General features: G+C 43.5%; 1 protein-coding gene across 1 annotated transcript in view; it reads left to right on the top strand.

The window, feature by feature from the left end:
• pleca (plectin a) overlaps window positions 1–21095 on the top strand; it is a gene marked incomplete at its 5' end in the record, with an annotated part of 146662 nt that overhangs the window by 108406 nt on the left and 17161 nt on the right. Inside the window, 22 exons of the mRNA XM_083645817.1 lie at window positions 1574–1651; window positions 2508–2600; window positions 5805–5971; window positions 8342–8457; window positions 9009–9115; window positions 10012–10131; window positions 10268–10363; window positions 10796–10923; window positions 11600–11693; window positions 12041–12195; window positions 12326–12659; window positions 12867–12944; window positions 13273–13434; window positions 13567–13671; window positions 14324–14419; window positions 15637–15762; window positions 16047–16199; window positions 16391–16545; window positions 16821–16947; window positions 17429–17612; window positions 18654–18832; window positions 20348–20526. Of these exons, the coding sequence (XP_083501943.1) occupies window positions 1574–1651; window positions 2508–2600; window positions 5805–5971; window positions 8342–8457; window positions 9009–9115; window positions 10012–10131; window positions 10268–10363; window positions 10796–10923; window positions 11600–11693; window positions 12041–12195; window positions 12326–12659; window positions 12867–12944; window positions 13273–13434; window positions 13567–13671; window positions 14324–14419; window positions 15637–15762; window positions 16047–16199; window positions 16391–16545; window positions 16821–16947; window positions 17429–17612; window positions 18654–18832; window positions 20348–20526 (3032 nt within the window). The remainder of the gene's footprint in view (window positions 1–1573; window positions 1652–2507; window positions 2601–5804; window positions 5972–8341; window positions 8458–9008; window positions 9116–10011; window positions 10132–10267; window positions 10364–10795; window positions 10924–11599; window positions 11694–12040; window positions 12196–12325; window positions 12660–12866; window positions 12945–13272; window positions 13435–13566; window positions 13672–14323; window positions 14420–15636; window positions 15763–16046; window positions 16200–16390; window positions 16546–16820; window positions 16948–17428; window positions 17613–18653; window positions 18833–20347; window positions 20527–21095) is intronic.

Raw genomic sequence — 21095 nt, 5'->3', positions numbered from 1 at the left:
TCCGCCCAGTGAAAGTTGTCAACATCCATCTTATCGAGTCATTTAGTCTTATTCAGCTTTCAAATCTTTCTTATATCAAGAGAGAAAAGAAAAAAAATCTGTCAATGAGGTTACGATAACAGGATTTTTCTAGAAGGTGTCAGTGATAGAGGTGGGCAGTTTCGCCCTAAAATTATATTGTGATATTTCAGGGTATTTCTGAGATAACAATATTCTTGGCAATATGACAAAATGCTGAAAGACTATTTGATTACTAATTTCTTGAGCATTCAATAGCAACAAAATAAGTGTTATAGTTTTATATGTCAACATGAACTCAACAGTTTGCCTTCAAATATTCACATATGCCTTCAAATATTACCGTGGTTTGCTGTACATGCTCTTTTGTAACCAAACCACTCCCACCCTACTGAGGCCACTCCCCTTGTTGGAATGAACCCCTCCATCAACAAGTCGGAATATATTGCCATTATCACATTATCACAATATGAATTTTTTATGATATGATAATGAACTCTAACGATATATCGATAACGATACGATATGGCTCACCGCTAGTCAGTATCTTGAACAATAAGGCAGATCATTGTGGTAGTCAAGAAAATGTGAAACAAGTTGATTTGCATTAGAAACAAGTGAAAAGATCTAACCACATTGGCGAAATTGCATCATCATATTTGAAGAAAATTACAAATGTAGGAGGACTCAATCTAAATGACTTGCTAAGATGGAGATGTATTTGCTGTTGTCTAGGGTCAAGCAAGACATGCAAGTATTGGGTTCACTCACTGTATTGAAAGCAAAGGGCAAAGTTCCATCACTGCAAGCTAATAATATCTCCACTAATACTGCAGCACAGCTTGTGATTGGCTTAGAGCTTTATATAACTTCCTGTCGCAGCAATGCATGTAAATGGCCAAAACACTCTCCTGAGGTCATGTGACCTGTGCACTTCAGCTAAACACATAATAGACATTGCGGATGCTTAGAAAGCGCTGCTCGGTCTCCTGGGGGGGGGGACTGCTTGAATGGATTGCGTTCTGATGAAACAGTGCAGTCATCTCTTTAAGTGTCACACGATCAGCCAGTTGGCGCGGGACAGTACAAGGCATTTCAGGACAACAGGCACAGGGATAAAAAAAAAAGGGAGGGGGGGCGGATGTGACTAAGGAATCAGTGAGAAATCTAGTTTTAGCATTCATAATCATGCATTCACCTTCAACAAACATCTTGGCTGGATCCCCAAATGCATCTCAGACTCATGTGCAGTAGAGCCAGATCCCAGGTGGTGAGGTTACCGGCCCGAATGAACTTGTGCTGTGGTCACAAAACACAAGCGAATTTGAGTCAGACCCTCAAATTCCCCCTTGTGCTTTTCGTTTTCCAAGACTTCCATGACTGTGAAGACAGACAGGCTAGATGTACTGCTGCTTGTTGTAAATACGGACACGGTGTTGTGGGACATGTGAAACTCTCCTGTCCTCGGTCATGGGGTCTTGCTGTTTTTGCTGAGCGTTCAGACCCGGAGTGTCTTCTCCTCCTGACGGTTTAACGTCCTCTCGTCCTCTTTCAGCCGCGGGAGAAGGGCCGGATGCGCTTCCACAAGCTGCAGAATGTACAGATCGCCCTGGACTTCCTCAAACACAGACAGGTAGGCACCAAGCTGCAGAATGTACAGATCACCCTGGACTTCCTCAAACACAGACAGGTAGGCACCAAGCTGCAGAATGTACAGATCACCCTGGACTTCCTCAAACACAGACAGGTAGGCATCAAGCTGCAGAATGTACAGATCACCCTGGACTTCCTCAAACACAGACAGGTAGGCACCAAGCTGCAGAATGTACAGATCACCCTGGACTTCCTCAAACACAGACAGGTACTGTAGGCACAAAGCTGCAGAATGTACAGATCGCCCTGGACTTCCTCAAACACAGACAGGTAGGCACCAAGCTGCCGAGGGACGACAGATGGTGGCTAAGTCTGGCATATTTACATTTGGTTTAAATGTTAATTAATGTGCATTAATTAACTATTAGATATTATACTATTAGATAACTAAGTATGAGAGGATTATTCATGCATCAATCTACTGTTATTATTCACCTTCAGGGGTCAGCCAATTACTTCATATTGTGTTGACACTTCCTGTGACAGTACAGTATTATTGACAAGGTAAAACAGACAGTGTTTTGAACAGGAAGTCGTAACACAACTGGGTCAAGTGGGCGGGGCTACACAAGGTGAATAGCCGCATTTTGATTTTGTTGAACCGTTTTCTTCCTTGGTTAGTTTAGTTTAGTTTCTGTCAGGTAATTAAATTTTCTTCTTTGTCTCTTTTGAGGAGACATGGTTTTATAAGCCCCCTGTGTTTTCGCTTTAGCTCATCTTCACATCGGCTCAAATTGTATTTCTTTTAATTCTTTAACTTTTTGGCATTTTAACTGATTAAATGAAGTGAAATACACAAACTAAATCAGTTCATTGTTGTTTATGTCATCACACAGGTCAAGCTGGTCAACATCAGGAATGATGACATCGCAGACGGAAACCCCAAGCTGACCCTGGGTTTGATATGGACCATAATCCTTCACTTCCAGGTGATGCACTGTATGACACACTGTTGGGGGTCTGTTCACTTTCAGTTCATTTATTTATGTCAGTGCACTTTAATATTTTTGTTGTTGTTGCAATGATCAAATCAAATCAATTTAAAAAATAATTGAGAATGAAATCTCTGTCGTTTTCTGAAACGCAGTTTTTGCATTTTGATTGACGTGTATTTAAAGTGAGCTGGTATGACAGCTGCATCACTCTCCTTTGACTCTGCACTGTTTCTCTTCTAAACGGCACATTACCGCTTTCTTACATAGATGTTGTTTTGAACAACTTGCATTTCGTTCAGTTTAACGTTTGATTAGATGATGATGACTTAGCTTCCGTGTCGTGCTAAAGGAGGAAAATCAGAGTACACTTCCATGTTTGGACTCACTAATCAGCGTCAGTTCAGCTCGATGTTGACACAGCAGTTACAGTGCGAGTCCTGCAGCAAATCATTTCAAATTGGCTTTATTGAACATTTGGCAGCACTTAAGCTCTTTATACACAACTACCACCGCTTCCCCGGCTCTTCTTGGCTGCACAAAGACTAAACAATGAAAAAAAAGCGATCAATTTCCTCGTTTAAATTGGACTTTCAAAGACGTTTTGGGTTCTTGTGCATCCTGTTCTGTGGTCCTGGGAGGCTCAGTGGGTTGAGTGTGGCACTAAATCTGGCGGTGTCGTTTTGGGGCATCGAGGCACTTTTGGAGGAAAGTCTCCACAAATTGGGAGTGACTTTTTTTTTTTTTTTAGATGATGGAATAAGAGAGGGAGGACAGGGAGATTCTTTAATGGGTATGATGGTTTTTTTGCTGGGATGTGGATCTGGCATCCCGGCCTTGTCCTGTGTGACTCAGTGATTCCCACGAGAGAGCTGGGAGGAGACGTGGGCGCGACAGCTCGCCACTCCGAAAACCAGAAAGAAGTGGAACTATATTAGAAGCAAGATAAATCTTTTTTTTTTTTTACTTACTTTGAGAGCAATAGTAAACTGAATTCAACAGTAAAAAAAAAAGTTATTAAAGTGGAAATTTTTCCACCTTTCCAAACATAAAAATGTAAAAACTCTCACCATGTAGACACGCTTAGTCATCTGGCGGTCATAATCTCTTTGTGGGGGCACTGGGGGCACATGGTAACCAGCATAAACAATGGTGGAGTTCCTCTGAGCTCCTGGTTTGAACGGGCCTGCTGCTGTGTGACAGACAGGGAAGGAGGCGGGGCCTGCTGCTGTGTGACAGACAGGGAAGGAGGCGGGGCCTGCTGCTGTGTGACAGACAGGGAAGGAGGCGGGGCCTGCTGCTGTGTGACAGACAGGGAAGGAGGCGGGGCCTGCTGCTGTGTGACAGACAGGGAAGGAGGCGGGGCCTGCTGCTGTGTGACAGACAGGGAAGGAGGCGGGGCCTGCTGCTGTGTGACAGACAGGGAAGGAGGCGGGGCCTGCTGCTGTGTGACTGACAGGGAAGGAGGCGGGGCCTGCTGCTGTGTGACAGACAGGGAAGGAGGTGGGGCCTGCTGCTGTGTGACAGACAGGGAAGGAGGTGGGGCCTGCTGCTGTGTGACAGACAGGGAAGGAGGCGGGGCCTGCTGCTGTGTGACAGACAGGGAAGGAGGCGGACTCTCTCCAGACTATTTAAAAGTGGACTGGGAGTGCGAGGGCGGCGGCCCGGGTTCCACTCGGCTGTCTGAGTCACTCTGTGGCCATGTGCATCACAGCAGTGGGGTTTCCCTTCTGGAGGGGAAACAGATTGAGGCAATTTTTGGCCTCTTTTTCCCTCCTCCACCCTTTCCTGCAAAAAGAACAAACAAACAAAAACTCTATAAAAAATATATGACTCATCGGCGCCCCCAAGAACATTGAAAATACTATATTGTGGTAATAAAGCCCAGATTGTTCCAGTAAGAGCCGGCAAAATGCCTCAACTATAACACTTCCTCAATGCATCATCTGCACCTAAATATATATTTCTTCAGTTTTTGCTGGGCAACTGAGATTTTTGTCTCTGCGTGCATCACAGGTAATGATACTGTATACACAGATCAGAGACTGTAGCTCAAATAGTGCTTGCAAATAATTTATTTTAGGCTGACTGGAGTCTGGAATGGGTGCGGTTTCAACTTCAAACGGACAAGTCAGCTAGCCTGTCAGTCACTCACAGAAAACGATACTAATCTGACTTTTCAGCAGGTTTCCTGTGATTGTCGCAACTTTCTTACTGTAAGTGTTTGCATTGTGCTGTGTCAGAATGCCCCACCCATCTGTTACGTCAAGAAGATCAAATTAAAAATGAAAAAAAAATGACTTTTCACCAACTGCAAAAGTAAAAGTGTATTTCACATCAAGTGCACTAATGTCAACAAGCCGCCTCTGTATTTAGGAGCTTTTTTTGAAGAGAGAAAAAATAAATTGCTGAGAGATTTTTGGGCAAGATGGTTGGTGTGACTCATACTGTAGCTTTTGCCTCCCAGCGCTTAAAAAAAGAAAACAGGAATTTGCCTGTGGAGAATCTACAGCATGAAGACGTATTTCTATGCAGCTGCCAGAATACTTACTGGAAGATTTGACTTGGAAGATTTTACCTTCGTAAAAAAAAAAAAAAAAATCAGCAACTGAGTTTTCACTCATATGATTTCAGTTTCGCCCTTTATATAACCATAAATTATCCCTGTTTTTCTCCAAAACAGTAAGTGTAATGGTGGTGTAAAAAATAAAAGTGGTGGTGGTTATTTGAGGTTTATAATGTGACTCATCTCAAGGAGTCTGGAAGAGATCAGCGGGCATACTGGAAAAATGTTCCTGCCCTCAATGAACACTTCATCCAAAGCAGAGTTTACGCCAATATGACAACTCGTTTAACCTTAAAAGCCTATTTAATATGTATACCACTATTATGGTAGCGTTTTGGAAAAATGCTGTTTTGTTCATCGCTTGTTTTTATTTGTCAGCTGTTCTAATGCCAACTCTTTCCCCCTCAAGTTTCAACAATTTTCCATTTACATAAAAATTAATTGGAATTCTTGATCATGAGCCTCACATCATTCAGGCAATAAATACATAAGAAACAAGGTTAAAATTCTCATCAAAGTGCAATAAAAGGACAAAGACATAAAAAAAACAAGATAAAAAGCAACCTCTGGGTAAAAAGCTGTTTATAAGGCTCTAGTTGAAGCTTTAATCATCTACGTTATGTCATCTGTTCTAGATCTCTGACATCCAGGTGAACGGCCAGTCGGACGACATGACGGCCAAGGAGAAGCTGCTGCTGTGGTCTCAGAGGATGGTGGAGGGATACCACGGCATGCGCTGCGACAACTTCACCACCAGCTGGAGGGACGGCAAGCTCTTCAACGGCATCATCCACAAACACAGGTGAGCTAACCCCATCATCCACAAACACAGGTGAGCTGCACACAAACACAGGTGAGCTGCTGAGCTTCTAGTGACTTGGGACTTGACATTGTCCTTTGATGACTTGAAAGGGTTTTTAAAGTCTCGACAAAATATATTTTGTTTGCGTAAATGATTTAGATTGAAAGTGATGAGATTTGTTCCAGCAGACGACTGAATTTAAATTGTTTTCTGAATTTGTATGGAACGATTGAATTGATTGAAGTTGAAACTGATTATAGAAATCAAACTCATGATGCTCTTACCAAGTTTTTATCCTATTAAAACCATGTTGAATGATGGAGACTTGTCACTTTGGCAGATCATGTCATGAGATAATTTATGACTTCAAATAACTTGTCCAAAGCATTTTTTGAGCCATGCAGAGGTATTTCATGCTTGGCCAAGCTTGCCTGGACTTGGCATCTTGTAACACCCTAAGACATGAATTCTACAGACTGTAAAAAAGGATTTTTAAACATTCACTTTTTAATAAGTGCAGTAAGTTGGGAGATAGGAATGCCAGATTGGTTTTTGAGTCTTACGGCAGTAGGTTGGACTTGTTAGGACAACCAGGAGATGGGTCATAAATCATCAAGATTGACATCAACACTGGCTTGGCAAATGATATGGACTCCAGTTAATCCATTACACTGTACCGCTCACTCATACCTACATTAATAGGTAATCGACATCACTGTCAGCTGAGAGAAGCATTGTATCTGTTGTAAGAGGCCGTGGTAGTCATTTAGGACTGTGTGTTTGCAAACATGCCTCACCACAAAACACAAGAAAAACATGTACAAGTCAAGTGAAGTTGGCATCGTTTGATGTGAGGAGAGAGATGGGCGTGGCCTGTGGGTGTATCACACTAAATCGAGAAAAAGATGCCCTCCAGGGAAGTGAAGAGTGGAGGCTTGGCAGGTTGTAGCAAAACACAGGTACGCTCAGCGCTCTGCCTTAGATTCTTCCTGGGTGAAGGAGGAGGAGGACGTACCGCTTTAACCGCTCCACACCTGCTCAGTGCTGCAGCTTGAAATCTGACTGACAACAGAAGAGGATTTGGACATAAGAACTGCAGGAATTTCCAATGAACTTGAGATGTTCCTCAATAAGTTACCGCAACTTTGACATTTTGTTTTCGTGTCTCCAGGACGTGAAGTATCTGAGATGTTTTTTGCACAGCTAAAAAGATCACAACAAATGTAAAATCTTGCGCTCGGTCGTTCCACTTCCCCGGCAAACCCCCCTCGACCCGTCGCCACGATGTTGAAGACCAAGAGGAAGTTCCACTCGAAGCGGCGTCTGGACAGCGCTTCCAGCAGCGCGGCGGGCTCCGTCAGCGACCTGGACGACCGGGTGGTCATGCTGTGCGAGGACGTGCCCTCCGAGAGCTCCTTCGACTCGGACCGAGGCTCCTACCACCACCACCACGACGACGACGGCCCCCAGGCCAGAGCCAGGGCCCGGGCCAGCCGAGGGTCCCAGAGCAGGGAGCACGAGGAGCCGGGACCAGAACCTCACATCTTCCACCTGAGCCGGGACAGACTCTCCTACAGGCAGGCCTGCTATGTGGAGAGGGAACCAAGACGGGGCCAGGGAGAATACTACATCCAGAGAGTGGTGCAAGTGTAGGGACCGTTTCTAAAAAAAGTGTTTGGGATACGCTTTCTTAACTGTATATGACTTGTGTTCTTCTAAGTCTTCAGAGTTATATCTGTTGTACCTCCTCGTCTTCTGGTGTCTTTCTCTCTGGTATTTCTGGGCATGAGAATGCATTTTACCTTATTTCTTTATTACAGACAAGGTGTTCTCTTACCTGCCATCAGCATCCCTGAAGAGTTATGAGATGCTCTGTGCTTGTATCTGCACGCTGTTTGATGGCAATTACCTTCTTGGCAGTGTGCGAGGAAAGTCTGTTTTCTCCGTGTAGAAAATGATAGGGGCATTTGAAGCTCATCTGGTAGTGAATGCTCTTGTTTTTGCCTGCCCAGTGAGTCTGCTATAATATATATATATATATATATATATATATATATATATATATATATATATATATATATAATATAGCTATATCATCTCTGCAGAGGCAAACTGCTCGTGATCAAACTGCCTCTAGCAACATCTAATAGGACTGCAAATGATTGCTGGCAGGTGAGAAAATTAGAAGCACAGTAATCACAGACTCAGACGATAATTGACGAGTATCTTTATCACCGACATTTTCGACCGTCATACTCATCTTTCCCTGATGTCAAAAAAAATCCATAATCTGACTCCACCCTGAAAGGGATTGACAGTAATTACAGAGTAATCACCCGCTTCCATTGACTGTTTTCTTCTGTCCCCCAGGCCCACGCTGATTGATATGAGTAAGGTGTACCGGCAGACCAACCAGGAGAACCTGGAGCAGGCCTTCAGCGTGGCAGAGAGAGACCTGTGTGTCACCAGACTGCTGGACCCCGAAGGTGAGGAGACACGAGATCGATCGAGCACTTCCACTGCCGCCCGGGATCATTGACTGTTCCCCCCGGGAATACTGGAGTCCGCAGGCGTTCTCTTTTCCAGCAGCAACCTGCTTCACACTCATAAAAGTGACAGACAGTCACACCAGCTTCTGATGTTGGCCGCTGACTAACTTCACTCCAGCAGCAGGGGGTAAAGTGCCTCGTTCAGAGGCTCGTAAACAGTCGTTTTAGGAGAAGTGAGATGTTCCCCACTTTTCCCCATGACAATGCAGTTAACATATTTATATTATAAATTTATATTATAAATTTGCATATTAGAAAACCAAACGGATAAAAGAAGATCCCCAAAGATGTTCCCGTTAGATACCTGTCCGCTGCGCCTGAACTTGAACCTCAGTGTCCCAATTACCAAATAGTAGCGACTAGCGCCCCCGCACTGTCTTCACTTGCTAAACAAGTTATATTTTTTATTACAAAGTAATGTTTTGCTCTACGTGATGTTCATCAGGGAGCTGAACGGTAAAACGACATGGTTTTTCTTCTTTGTATAGATGTGGATGTGCCCCACCCGGATGAGAAATCCATCATCACATACGTCTCCTCCCTGTATGACGTCATGCCCAGGGTGCCAGATGTCCAGGATGGTGTCCAGGCCAATGTGAGTCTTCCTCCTCCTCCTCTTCATCACTTTGTCTTTCCCTCTAATCCACCGGAAAGACTAGAGCAGTGGTTCTCAAAGTGGGGTCCGGGGACCCCCAGGGTTCCTTGAGGGGGTTCCAGGGGGTCCCCAGCAAAAAGGGAAATCATTTATTTTCACTATACTTCCATCCATAAGTAACACCATGACAGAACGTACGACTGTTTTGGTCATGGGTTTCATACACTTTCTATAATAAAACATCTAAAAGCAAAAATCGTATCAATCAAAATTGGAGGTCCATGGTCTAACTTGTGTCAGTAACAAAAAGCAGATTAGAATCATATTTCAACTCACCAATCCACCTTTAAGGCCCCTGGAAACCCAAATACACAATAACCTTCTAACTACCGGTATGTAATTTGGGGGTCTTATGTACATAATAGTAAGCATCAAAAAGTATTTGAAATTAGTTTAAATCCAAATTCAAAATATTGTTATTGAAGTTTTTGTAAGCTTTCCTGATACACGATCTGAATTGGGCGTGGTTATGCTTGAGACTTATTACACAACAACCAATCAGGCTCAAGTACCTCTAACCTGCAAATTAAAAAAACGCCATCTATCAAGCTAGTTGAGCACCTCTGAGGGGGGCAGCACCGGCAACACTTGAGTAGACCCCACAGTTTCAGAGGAGAGAATACTGCTTAGTTTCTCATGATTTTGAAACCAGGTTTTATATCAATTTTTAATCGTTCAACTTTGTCTGGGTGGTTAATAACCCATTCTTCTGTGGCGCGACAAAATCAAAACACATTTATTTTTGCTTTCCAGGGGTTTTAAAGAAAATGCGTGGGTTTCTATCCTCAAGTAAAAACGTCTCTATCTGTGTCTCTGTGTCTGCGTCTGTGGGTCAGGAGCTGGAGCTACGCTGGCAGGAGTACTATGAGCTGGTCACCATGCTGCTGCAGTGGATCAGACACCACATCCTCGTCTTCCAGGAGAGGAAGTTCCCCACCAGCTACGAGGAGATTGAGGTGAGCAGATGTGGGATTGCATAGGTGGACCTGCTCAGCGATAATGGGTCACGTCTACTAACATCATAGCTACAGTAAGCCTGGATACGTCTCATGTTTTGACTGACATGATATTTATCCCTCTTCTGATCTGCAGGTTCTTTGGCGTCAGTTTCTGAAGTTCAAGGAAACGGAGCTTCCTGCAAAGGAGGCGGACAAGAACCGCTCCAAACACATCTACAAGTCTTTTGAGGTGAGCGTTCTCTGCAAAACTGCCATACAGGGTGACTCCACATCTGTAGAGTCAGATAAATTACATAAATTAAGATTAGATTAGATTAGATAAACTCAAATTAGATCATTCCAGCAAAAGTACTAGATTCAGCAGTAAAAAGGACATGTAATCAAGCACACATCTAATATAAAAATCCACAATAAAGTAGAAGAGAAAATAAAACAATAAGTAATAAAGTAAAATAGAGACAGCTATGTAAACATGGGTTTACTGCAGGTTGTCACAAATTATTTTAACAGCCTCAATCATTTGCAAACGTTTGTTGTATAATATGTAGGTATGAGCAAATAGTAAAATTAAGTTGATATGAGTTAATATACATTATGTATATTCTACTGGTCGTGCAGCCATTATTTGAGAAAATCAAAGTCATGTGTGTGCTGTGTGCAGGGTGCGGTCCAGGCGGGTCATGTCAAAGTGCCACCAGGCTACCATCCCCTGGATGTGGAGAAGGAATGGGGCCGTCTGCATGTGGCCATCCTGGAGAGAGAGCGCCTCCTCAGGACAGAGTTTGAGAGGTAAGAGGGCCAAATCATATGACATGCTGTCTGTTGCCAAAGCAAACAGAGTTATTTATTAGAATTCCTGGCAAATAACCACAGGGCATGAAATCATAAATCTAAAATGAATCATCACACAACTGATGCAAGATATTGTACGTGACTCATTTCCTAATGATGAAGTCCACTTTGGTAAAAAAGTAAAACTGAGTTGGCATTGTGAAGTGGAAGTAGAAACCAGGTCACCAGGGTAACCACATGATGACTGTGCCATTTGCCAAAAAATATAATAAAATATAGTCATTTGATAATTATCAAAAAAAGTTGTTTTCATAATCACAAGCAAGCGGGGTGTAGCTGTTAGGAGGGCTTGTCTTTCATATCACAAGACATGGGGAACTACTGTGGACACTGATCAACAGACGAAGAAAAATATTGGAAGTTTGTATACTGTTTTATATAGTTTTGGGGAAATATAGACTTTCATTGAATTCACAAAGATTAAAGCACCATTTAACCGCTACCCCCTACCCCCTGAACTGTGCGTCATGTTATGAGTTATCTTGTTCATTCATAATAATAACAAAGCATACTTGCCTCAGTGGAAGCTAACTGGATTATCCGGCAGTGTGTCTTGTCTAAACTGTGGCATGTGACCTCTGACCTCCCCACCCCCACCCCCACCCCGCTGCAGGCTGGAGCGTCTCCAGAGGATCGTCAGTAAGGTCCAGATGGAGTCTGGTGTGTGTGAGGAGCAGCTCAACCAGGTGGAGACTCTGCTGCAGACGGTGAGACGCAAACCTGGGCTGAGCAAAGAAAAGAAAAGCAAAATAGGAGTATTTCTGAGCAAGAGCATGCATGCATGCTCAGCTAGGCTTCCCAGCATGCCTCACTTAACACTATGACTGAATGAACTACAGTAAAGTAGTTAGTGTTATCAGATATGAGTACACAGTCAGACATCAGATATCAGTTTAGGACCAATCTATATTTGCCCCATTACACCCCCTATTGAAACACTGATGCCCTAGTCCTAGTGGATTATTTAAATGGTAATTTATTAGAGTGAAGACAGACCAAGAGCTCATTACAGAAATGAACCCCCCCCCCCTTGTTTTTCTTCTCTCTGCTGCAGGATGTGCGGCTGCTGAGCTCGGGGAAACCTGCCCAGCACACAGCCGAGGTCGAGGCAGACCTCGAAAAGGCAGAAGGGATGATCCGATTGCTCTTCAATGATGTTCAGCTGCTCAAAGACGGACGCCACCTTCAGGCTGAGCAGATGTATCGCAGGTCAGGGATGAAAATCTTACTCAAACTCACGCGTGTGGTTTCTTTCACCTTATTTGCGGAAAGTAAACAGACTTACTTCCAGTGGTATTTAGTGACACGTCGTGTCGTTACACTGATTCTGTCTCTCTAGAGTGTACCGTCTCCACGAGCGGCTGGTGAACCTCCGGAGTGAGTACAACCTGCGGCTCAAGGACGGCGTGAGCATGTCCCAGATCCCCATGACTCAGACCTCCCAGGTCCTGCTGAAGCAGGCCCCCATGAGGGTGAGGCCCGAGCTGGACGCGGTCACCCTGCGCTACATCCAGGACCTGCTGGGCTGGGTGGAGGAGAACCAGCAGCGGGTGGACCAGGGCGAGTGGGGCTCCGACCTGCCCACCGTCGAATCCCAGCTGGGCAGCCACCGCGGCCTGCACCAGTCTGTGGAGGAGTTCCGCTCCAAGATCGAGAGGGCGAAGTCGGACGAGGTACGCTCAGTGGAAATGCATGATGCTTCACATAGAGCCAAATAGATACTTTATTCATCCCCAAGGGGGAATCTGGGTGTTTCAACAGCAGAATAAAGTCATCACTGATTACTTTAGGGTAGATTAGAGGCAGTGATTTTGTCATGGACTAGCATGGAATATGATTTGACTGACATGTTTATATCTTGTATTTTTCCTTCGATCCAGAGTCAGATCTCGCCTGCCAGTAAAGCAGCATACAGAGAGTATCTGGGAAAGCTGGAGCTGCACTATGGGAAGTTGCTGGTAAGTCCTATAGAGGCTGGAGGTGCTAAACACAGAGACGATTAGCTACAAAAGTCTAAAGAGATCGTAAAGTCCTCTTAAAAAGGTGACTTAAACTGTGTCTGTTGAGCAGACACAATGAACATGTGTCACTAACACAGCTTGCTCATGAAGGCTGTATAGTTGAAACGTGGCTGCTGAATAAAGGCACAGTTTATTTGTTTTTCAAGCTGAGCACCAGAGAGAGGCTTTGCAGTTGCATCACAAATATAATTTTCTGTTTGAAGCATAGTACCAGTCACCCAGTCCCTCATAAGCTCACCTGTGGTCCACCCGTGTCGCCTCGTAGAACTCCTCTAAGGGCCGTCTGCGCTCCCTGGCCGAGCTCCACGCCTTCGTCACTGCAGCCACCAAAGAGCTGATGTGGCTGAACGAGAAGGAGGAGGAGGAGGTGAACTACGACTGGAGCGAGCGCAACACCAACATGACGGCCAAGAAAGACAACTACTCGGTACAGAAACACTGTTGTTATGGTGTAATGCGTTGAACCGACGACGCTAACGAGCTTTTAGCTACATCACTATCTGCTGATCATTAATAATGTAGTAATGGCATGTATGTTGTTGTTGTTGTTGTGGAGCAGGGCTTGATGCGAGACCTGGAGCTGAGGGAGAAGAAGGTGAACACTGTCCAGGCCACAGGAGACAAGCTGCTGAGGGACGGACACCCTGCCACGAGGACTGTCGAGGTAAGATTAGATCTGTAATAGTGATTTTTTTCATTATTTTATTTTACATTTTTTAATAGAGCAGTACACAAACAAGACAAAACAAACAGGAAAAGAAAAGAAAGAAAAAAACATACAGACACCAGCAACATTCAACACTACAACGTGGTGCTACCAGCCCACACAAGGCGCATAATGTGCCTATAAGAAATGTACATGGGATCCCGCGCACGGGGTCCATGAGAAACCAGCCTGGCGAGTCACCCGTCGCCCCTAACCTCATCGAGGTAGGCCCCTAACCTCATCGAGGTAGGCCCCTAACCTCATCGAGGTAGGCTAATAGTGACGTGTTTTAAAACAGGCAGGAACTCATTCACTGTACTTTGACAGCACAATGATATGCAGCACTTGCAACCTCAGTTAAAGTGGAAATCCAGTCTTGTGTTGCAACAGAGAGAGAAAACCTGAAGTGTATTTATATGAAAATGGCATGCATAAGGTGTGTTTGTCTTGTCTATATTGTTTTTCAAATGCATATCGACTTATCTTCCTCATCAGTCCTTAGAACTATAGATTTTTGTTTTTTCTCCAATTGTAATTTATTGGACTTTTATTGAATAGTGTTTTAGGACAATGTATAATAACTGTTAATAAATGTAACCTCTGTTCCCAGGCCTTCACTGCAGCCCTGCAGACCCAGTGGAGCTGGCTCCTTCAGTTGTGCTGCTGCATCGAATCACATGTGAAAGAAAATATTGCCTACTTCCAGGTACAGTATGTTCACTCGTGCATAGAGAGCCAAAGTGGAACGCCACTTCCTGCTTCAGCACTGTACCAGAGATTTTCATCCGCCATTTATTTTCCCATAGACATTTCGTAAAATGCTTATAAAAAATACTTTTACTTGTTCAAACCAAACAGTTCAGATATATTTAGAAACAGGAGAGATCGCATAACATTTCACTCGGACCAAAACGTTGTGACCAATAATGCGGGTTTAAAGAAAATATTTTTTTCGATGTTTTTTTTGTTTTGGTCTGAGTGAAATGCTCTATCTCTCCCGATTCTAAATATAGCTTAACCGTTTGGTTTGACCAAGTAAAACTATTTTTATAGTAAAAAAAAAAAAAGTATTGTCTTGCAAGACAAATTTCAGTGTGAACTGACAATAAAGTATATCGTATCTTAGAACACGGCTCTCTTGAATACTCGATTCTGATTGGTCAATCAACAATAGTCACCGGTCATTATTTCTCGACAACCGACCGCTGCTCTGCCACACCTGGATTAATCAGTTGATAAGAGCTTTTTGTCAGCAAGACACTACTAATTAGGCCAACCAGTTGCAGCTGTGGTGTCTTGTGTGCCAATTACGAATGAAACCGCTTTGTCGTTGAAAACGCTATTAAAAAATCTATTTGAATAATTATTTTTGTCAGATTATTGAATGATTTAGTTGTAGGCTGTGTTCTAAGCGGGATAATGTATATTGAGGCGGTGATTACTGGGAAATAATGACCTTCAGGTGAACGATTAAGCCCTCCGCTGGCGCGTCGGGCTCAATCCACCTGTCGGTCATTATTTCCCCCGTAATCACCGCCTCAATATACATTATCCCTTACGTATCGTATCGTATCGTATCGTATAGGCATTTTACGAAATGTCTATGGGAAAATAAATTGCAGTAGAAAATCTCTGGTACAGTGCTGAAGCAGGAAGTGACGTTCACTTTGCCTCATTCTCCTGGACTTTGTTATCCAAACTCGATCACTCCTATTTTCACTGTGTTGCTCAACTTCTTCAATAACCAGTTCACTTTGTTCGCTCGTTATGTCTCCAAGCACACTTTCAGTTTCCTCTTTGCTCACCTGTACCTCAGAATCCGTTACTCTTTAGTGTTTGTCTTAACATTCATGCTTGAAGAAATAAATGCTGAACTTCAAATAATAATAATGCATTTCATTTCTCCACTTGTTTTCCATGTAGTTTTTCTCAGATGTGAAGGAGGCAGAGGAGAAGATGAAGAAGATGCACGACACGATGAACAGGAAGTACACGTGCGACCGCTCCATCACCGTCACGCGGCTTGAGGACCTGCTACAGGACGCAGCTGTAGGTTCATTCACTGTTACGTTACAGACATCAAAAGGAAAGTCGACACATTGTTACTTTATGTAGAACCAGGGATGGTTACATCTGTTTGGCTGGTAGGATTGGAGCTAGTGAAGCTGATAAGATGGTGTATTTTGATATAAGATCTTACCTATTGCCGCTCTTGATATATATATATATATTCTATACTAACAATATTGTATGAATTACCGTAGAATGTATTATTTTCTGTGTTAATTAATATTGATTTGCTCCACATTCTATTCTCACTGCGATCTTCGCAGGATGAGAAGGAGCAACTGAAAGAGTTCAAAACCCACCTGGAAGGCCTGAACCGCCGGGCCAAGACCATCGTCCAGCTGAAGCCACGTAACCCTGCTGCCCCCATAAAGGGCAAGCTGCCTATCCAGGCTGCCTGCGACTTCAAACAGATGGAGGTAAACGGGACATAACTCCGACCACTGGGGAAATGCTCCCACTCTGCTACTGTTCATTCATTGCTGTTAATTATGTACCGTAAAAACGTCCATGAAATTCCCATGTTTCGCTGTTTATACATCATTTCTGAAAAGGGCTATCAGGCTGGTCACTGGTCAGACATGGGTCTCTATGCTCTGTCTTGTTCCAGATCACAGTTCACAGAGGAGATGAGTGCGCTCTGCTGGACAACTCGCAGCCCTACAAGTGGAGGGTGCTGAATGACAAAGGCAGTGAGTCTACGGTGCCTTCCATCTGCTTCCTGGTTCCCCCCATCAATAAGGAGGCTGTCAACAGCGTTGCCGGGTGAGCTAAACCCTGGTCAGGTGCCCCTCAGGGGTCCTTGAGGAGAGTTTGACGGACTCTCCAATAATTTAATTTAGGTAGAAATGATCCCAATTAGAGAATGTAGTGTACACTATCAATGGACCTTTGATGTGAAAGTGTTATCATATTTCTAAATTTTCTATAGTATGTCATTAACAAATGGAATATAAATTCCACATTTTCAATTGATTGAATTAAAACACACACACGCACGCATGCACACAGTGCACTAATCTCTGGCATGCCTTCCTCAGACTGGACGGAAATCTGCAGAGGCTGCTGACGCTGTGGCAGACGATGCATGTGGACATGAAGAGTCTGTTGTCATGGCAATACCTGATGAGAGACATCCACATCATCAACACCTGGAACATCACCATGGTAACCACACCGCATGGGGTCTTTCCCAAAACAAGTCTGTTGATCTTGATCCAGTCAGACAGAGATCAAGATCACGTGAGAAATCCATCTTGGCATGCTGCCAGATGTGCGGACCAATCGGTGCGCAGAAATGTTACTAAACAGTATATTGCTACAGCTTTCACGACTGTTGATGCAGGAGCTGCCATCTTGGATTTTGAGGTAGGAATTCCGAGTTCAGGTGACGTCACAGGGGGGCGTTCCCATCTGTGAACTCGGTGCAAATGGAACGCGGCATCAGCCCGTGATAAACGGTAATAAACAGATCATTCATCCAATCACCCGCCAAGTATTTTTGGAAAGCGCCTCCCCTTTTCCAAACAGTTTCCAACGACAAGTTCCCAGATGGCTCCGTGTCTGTCTGGCCGTGTTGGGTTAACAGGCTCCCTCCTCCCTCCCCTGTCCTCTCCTTGACCTCCTGCTCCTCTGTGTCTCCGCACAGTTTAAGACCCTGAAGGTGGACGAGTACCGGCTGGCGCTGAGGAACCTGGAGCTGCACTACCAAGACTTCCTGAGGGACAGCCAGGACTCTCAGCTGTTTGGAGCCGAGGACCGCATGCAGGTGGAGGCCGGCTACAACAAGTCCAACCAGCACTACAACACACTGGTCAGCAACGTGGAGCAAGGTGTGTACCATCTGATCAAACGAAAGACATACTCTTTTCTTTACAAGAGTTATTTTCACATCATTCATTTTGTCATTACCAACACATGAATACTGTGGCCTGAAGCAGATATTCGTTGTTGGACGTTTTATTTGATGTTGGATGCATACATTTTGTCACATACATTGGGGGTCATGGCCATTTGTGTGCAAGTTGTCGTTGACTGTTGAATTCACATTACAGGCTATGTGACACCTGTGGGAGGTAAGGTGCTTTGGTTGTAGTACCGGATGTAGTGGCTTCTGATTGGCTGAACGTAGGACTGTGTGTGCAGCTGAGGCCGTTGATTGGCTGAACGTAGGACTGTGTGTGCAGCTGAGGCCGTTGATTGGCTGAACGTAGGACTGTGTGTGCAGCTGACTGAGGCCGATGTGCTGTCGTGTTTGTTTTCACTTCATCAAACTTAATCATTAAAATCATCCTTATTGATTCTAGTTTTCCTCCTAACGTCACTTGTCTTTGCATTCTCCTCTATGTGCATGAGTGTGTACTGTAGTGTGTGTTGAGTAGGGTTTCAGAATCACTATCAATCATTGAATTAATCAATCAAAGGATAATCAATATGGAACCAATTGTGCATGAAGCCGTGAGATTGTTGTTTGCAAGTACTACAGTATGCCAGTAATACAAATGATACTAATGTGCTATATGCAGAAACACTCAAAAATCACAGAGTAATTGTACTGAAGCATTTTAACCAAATTAATAACTTGATTTTTCTGGATGATCTCAAGTGATGTATAGGAGTTCTATATTTGAAGGGTTTCATTTGAAAACACATCACTGTATGATGATTACATTCTCTAAAATGTCACTGTTAAATAATTTAAGATCTCAATATAGCGAATAACTTCAGGAATGTTGAACCGGTTTTCTACAGTTATTTTGTCGAAGTGGACATTTTTAATATCTCATTTTAAAATGAAACTCTTCATTTATACTTCTAATAATCTTACAAGATATATCTTAAGTAGTGAAGAAGAATGACTTAAACGCCTAATCATCTTTTCCCGACCCGTGCAGGAGAGCAAGACGAGTCTGTGTGTAAGACCTACCTGAGCAAGATCAAGGACCTCCGTCTGCGCCTGGAGGGCTGTGAGACCCGAACGGTCACACGCCTCCGGCAGCCTGTGGACAGGGAGCCGCTCAAAGCCTGCGCTCTGAAGACCGCAGAGCAAATGGTAATGTACAAGAAATATGATCCTAAATGGCCAGATGGTGGTGCTATAACATATCAGATTTAAGATAACTCCCAAAAAAGCAAGTCTGATTTACACTGAACTTGGTACGCATATCCAGCTGGACTTGCTCTACAACTTTGCCAATCGGACCACCCATGTCTGCCATTGTTAATAATTTGGACAGCATTTTTTTAAACACCTTCACTATGCAACATGCATCTGGAACATGCATACCACATGTATTCAAATCTGTCAAAACATGGCCAATTGTCAGCAGTTTAGATGTTAAGCCAATGGCAGCAATGTTGACCCAATGATGGATGCATTATACTTAAGCAATATAGCATGAGAGCAAGTGTGTTGTGGCGAATATATCCCGCTGATAAGCTGTTATCCCACGAGGCCGCAGGCCTCGTGGGATAACAGCTTATCAGCGGGATATATGCCACAACACCACGCAGCTCGAATGGCTCAGAATGGCTGTGAACCAATCAGATTGCTTGATTTGAGAGAGCCGTTTTATAATATGTGTTATAACTGTCATGGTATTTCTGGATGGATGTGCCACTATGAAACAGACTATGGCTGACGTAGTCTAACCTGTAACCAGATCCATTCAGCTCTACACCCCTGATGGCTTCAGTCCTTCACATTACCATTAGGTCTTGAACTCCAGCAGCTGTATTTTAATCTAAAGTGACTGTGCTTTTTGGGGCCAAGATGGCGACAGTCCTCAACTGATTGTGATAGTGATATTAGTGATCATGAGAAGAGCAGCATGTGCCTTGCACATGCTGTCCACATGGCGCCTCCATCTGGAGCACAGATGTGCATATTATCTACATCTGTAAAGTGAACATACCCACCCAGACACTTTCTGCACATCTGTATAGAACCTCTGTTGACACGTGAATATGAGCGCATTCCATGCAGGACTCGACATTAAGGCGTGTCCGGGACAAGTGGAGGATACATTTATTCGCCAAGTTGCGTCCCATGTTTCCCACACTGACTTTACTATAGGTATCTTAACGGCCACCCGACTATATTATTTGGGGACCCATTTTAGCTTTTTTTATGAGACATGATGCCAAATTTATCAGAAGAACTGAATGTGAAAAGTCTGTTTGATGAGTTAATTTACATTTCAAATGACTGATGACGAGGCAAATAAGTCTTCAACTGTTTTCTACTGTCTGAGAAAAACTTCCTTCACAAAAGAATAAAAGTAAACTATTGTAAAATGACAAATTCTTACCCGGACAAGTAATTTCTGTGCCTGGACAAGTGAAATGTAAATGTGCTTGTCTGAAACACCTCAAAAAAGTGAATGTTGAGCCCTGCTTCCATGTATGTAATTGTTCACAAGGTTTTCACTATTTTCATGCTTTCATTCTCAAATGTCTCCATAATGTATGCTGAGACGCGAGCTTATTGTGTATGGCTATTACTGGCTTTATTGGTAATACTGAATACGTGTTCAACAAATCATCTCCCCTTTGTTCTGGATGGCAGAAAGTGCAGTCAGAGTTAGAGGGTTTGAAGAAAGACCTGAACTCCATAGCAGAGAAGACAGAGGAGGTGCTGGCCTCTCCGCAGCAGTCCAGCTCCGCCCCGGTGCTCCGCTCTGAGCTGGACGTCACCACCAGGAAGATGGAGCACGTCTACGGCCTCTCCTCCGTCTACCTGGACAAGTGAGCCTCGTCCTGACCACAGTGACCAGTCATGTTAACAGGATGAATACTAGATAGAAGTGGGGACTCAGATTTGAATTGTTGAGACTTCATTTGATGCATGAAGAGAAGACTTGAAGCTTGACTTGACTTTGGTTCTGGAGATGTGGGACTTGACTTTGACGTGTACTATATCATATGTATATGATATATCATATATATATATCATATATGATCATATATATCATATATATATATACAGTATATATATGATATATCATATATATATATATATATATATATATATATATATATATATATATATATATATATATATATATATTATTCATAATATTAAAACCATATTGCTTATTTGTTTATTTGTTCAATTGCATCCCCATTAGTTGCTACTACAGTAAGGAGCAACTATTCTTCCTGGGGTCCACAAATCTTTCATTTGCATTTAAAAAGTCCCAGATATTTATTTGTTTTGACTTGACTTCATGTTCTACATTCAGACTTGTGCCTTAAGTTTTAATGGGGGGGGGGGGGGGGGGGGCACAGTGGTAGCGCATTCGCCTCACAGCAAG

Source organism: Poromitra crassiceps (genome assembly GCF_964638095.1).
Source record: "Poromitra crassiceps genome assembly, chromosome: 11".
Taxonomy (NCBI): Eukaryota; Metazoa; Chordata; class Actinopteri; order Beryciformes; family Melamphaidae; genus Poromitra; species Poromitra crassiceps.
The sequence above is the reverse complement of the archived record's forward strand: the minus strand, read 5'-3'. Positions and strand labels throughout refer to the sequence as shown.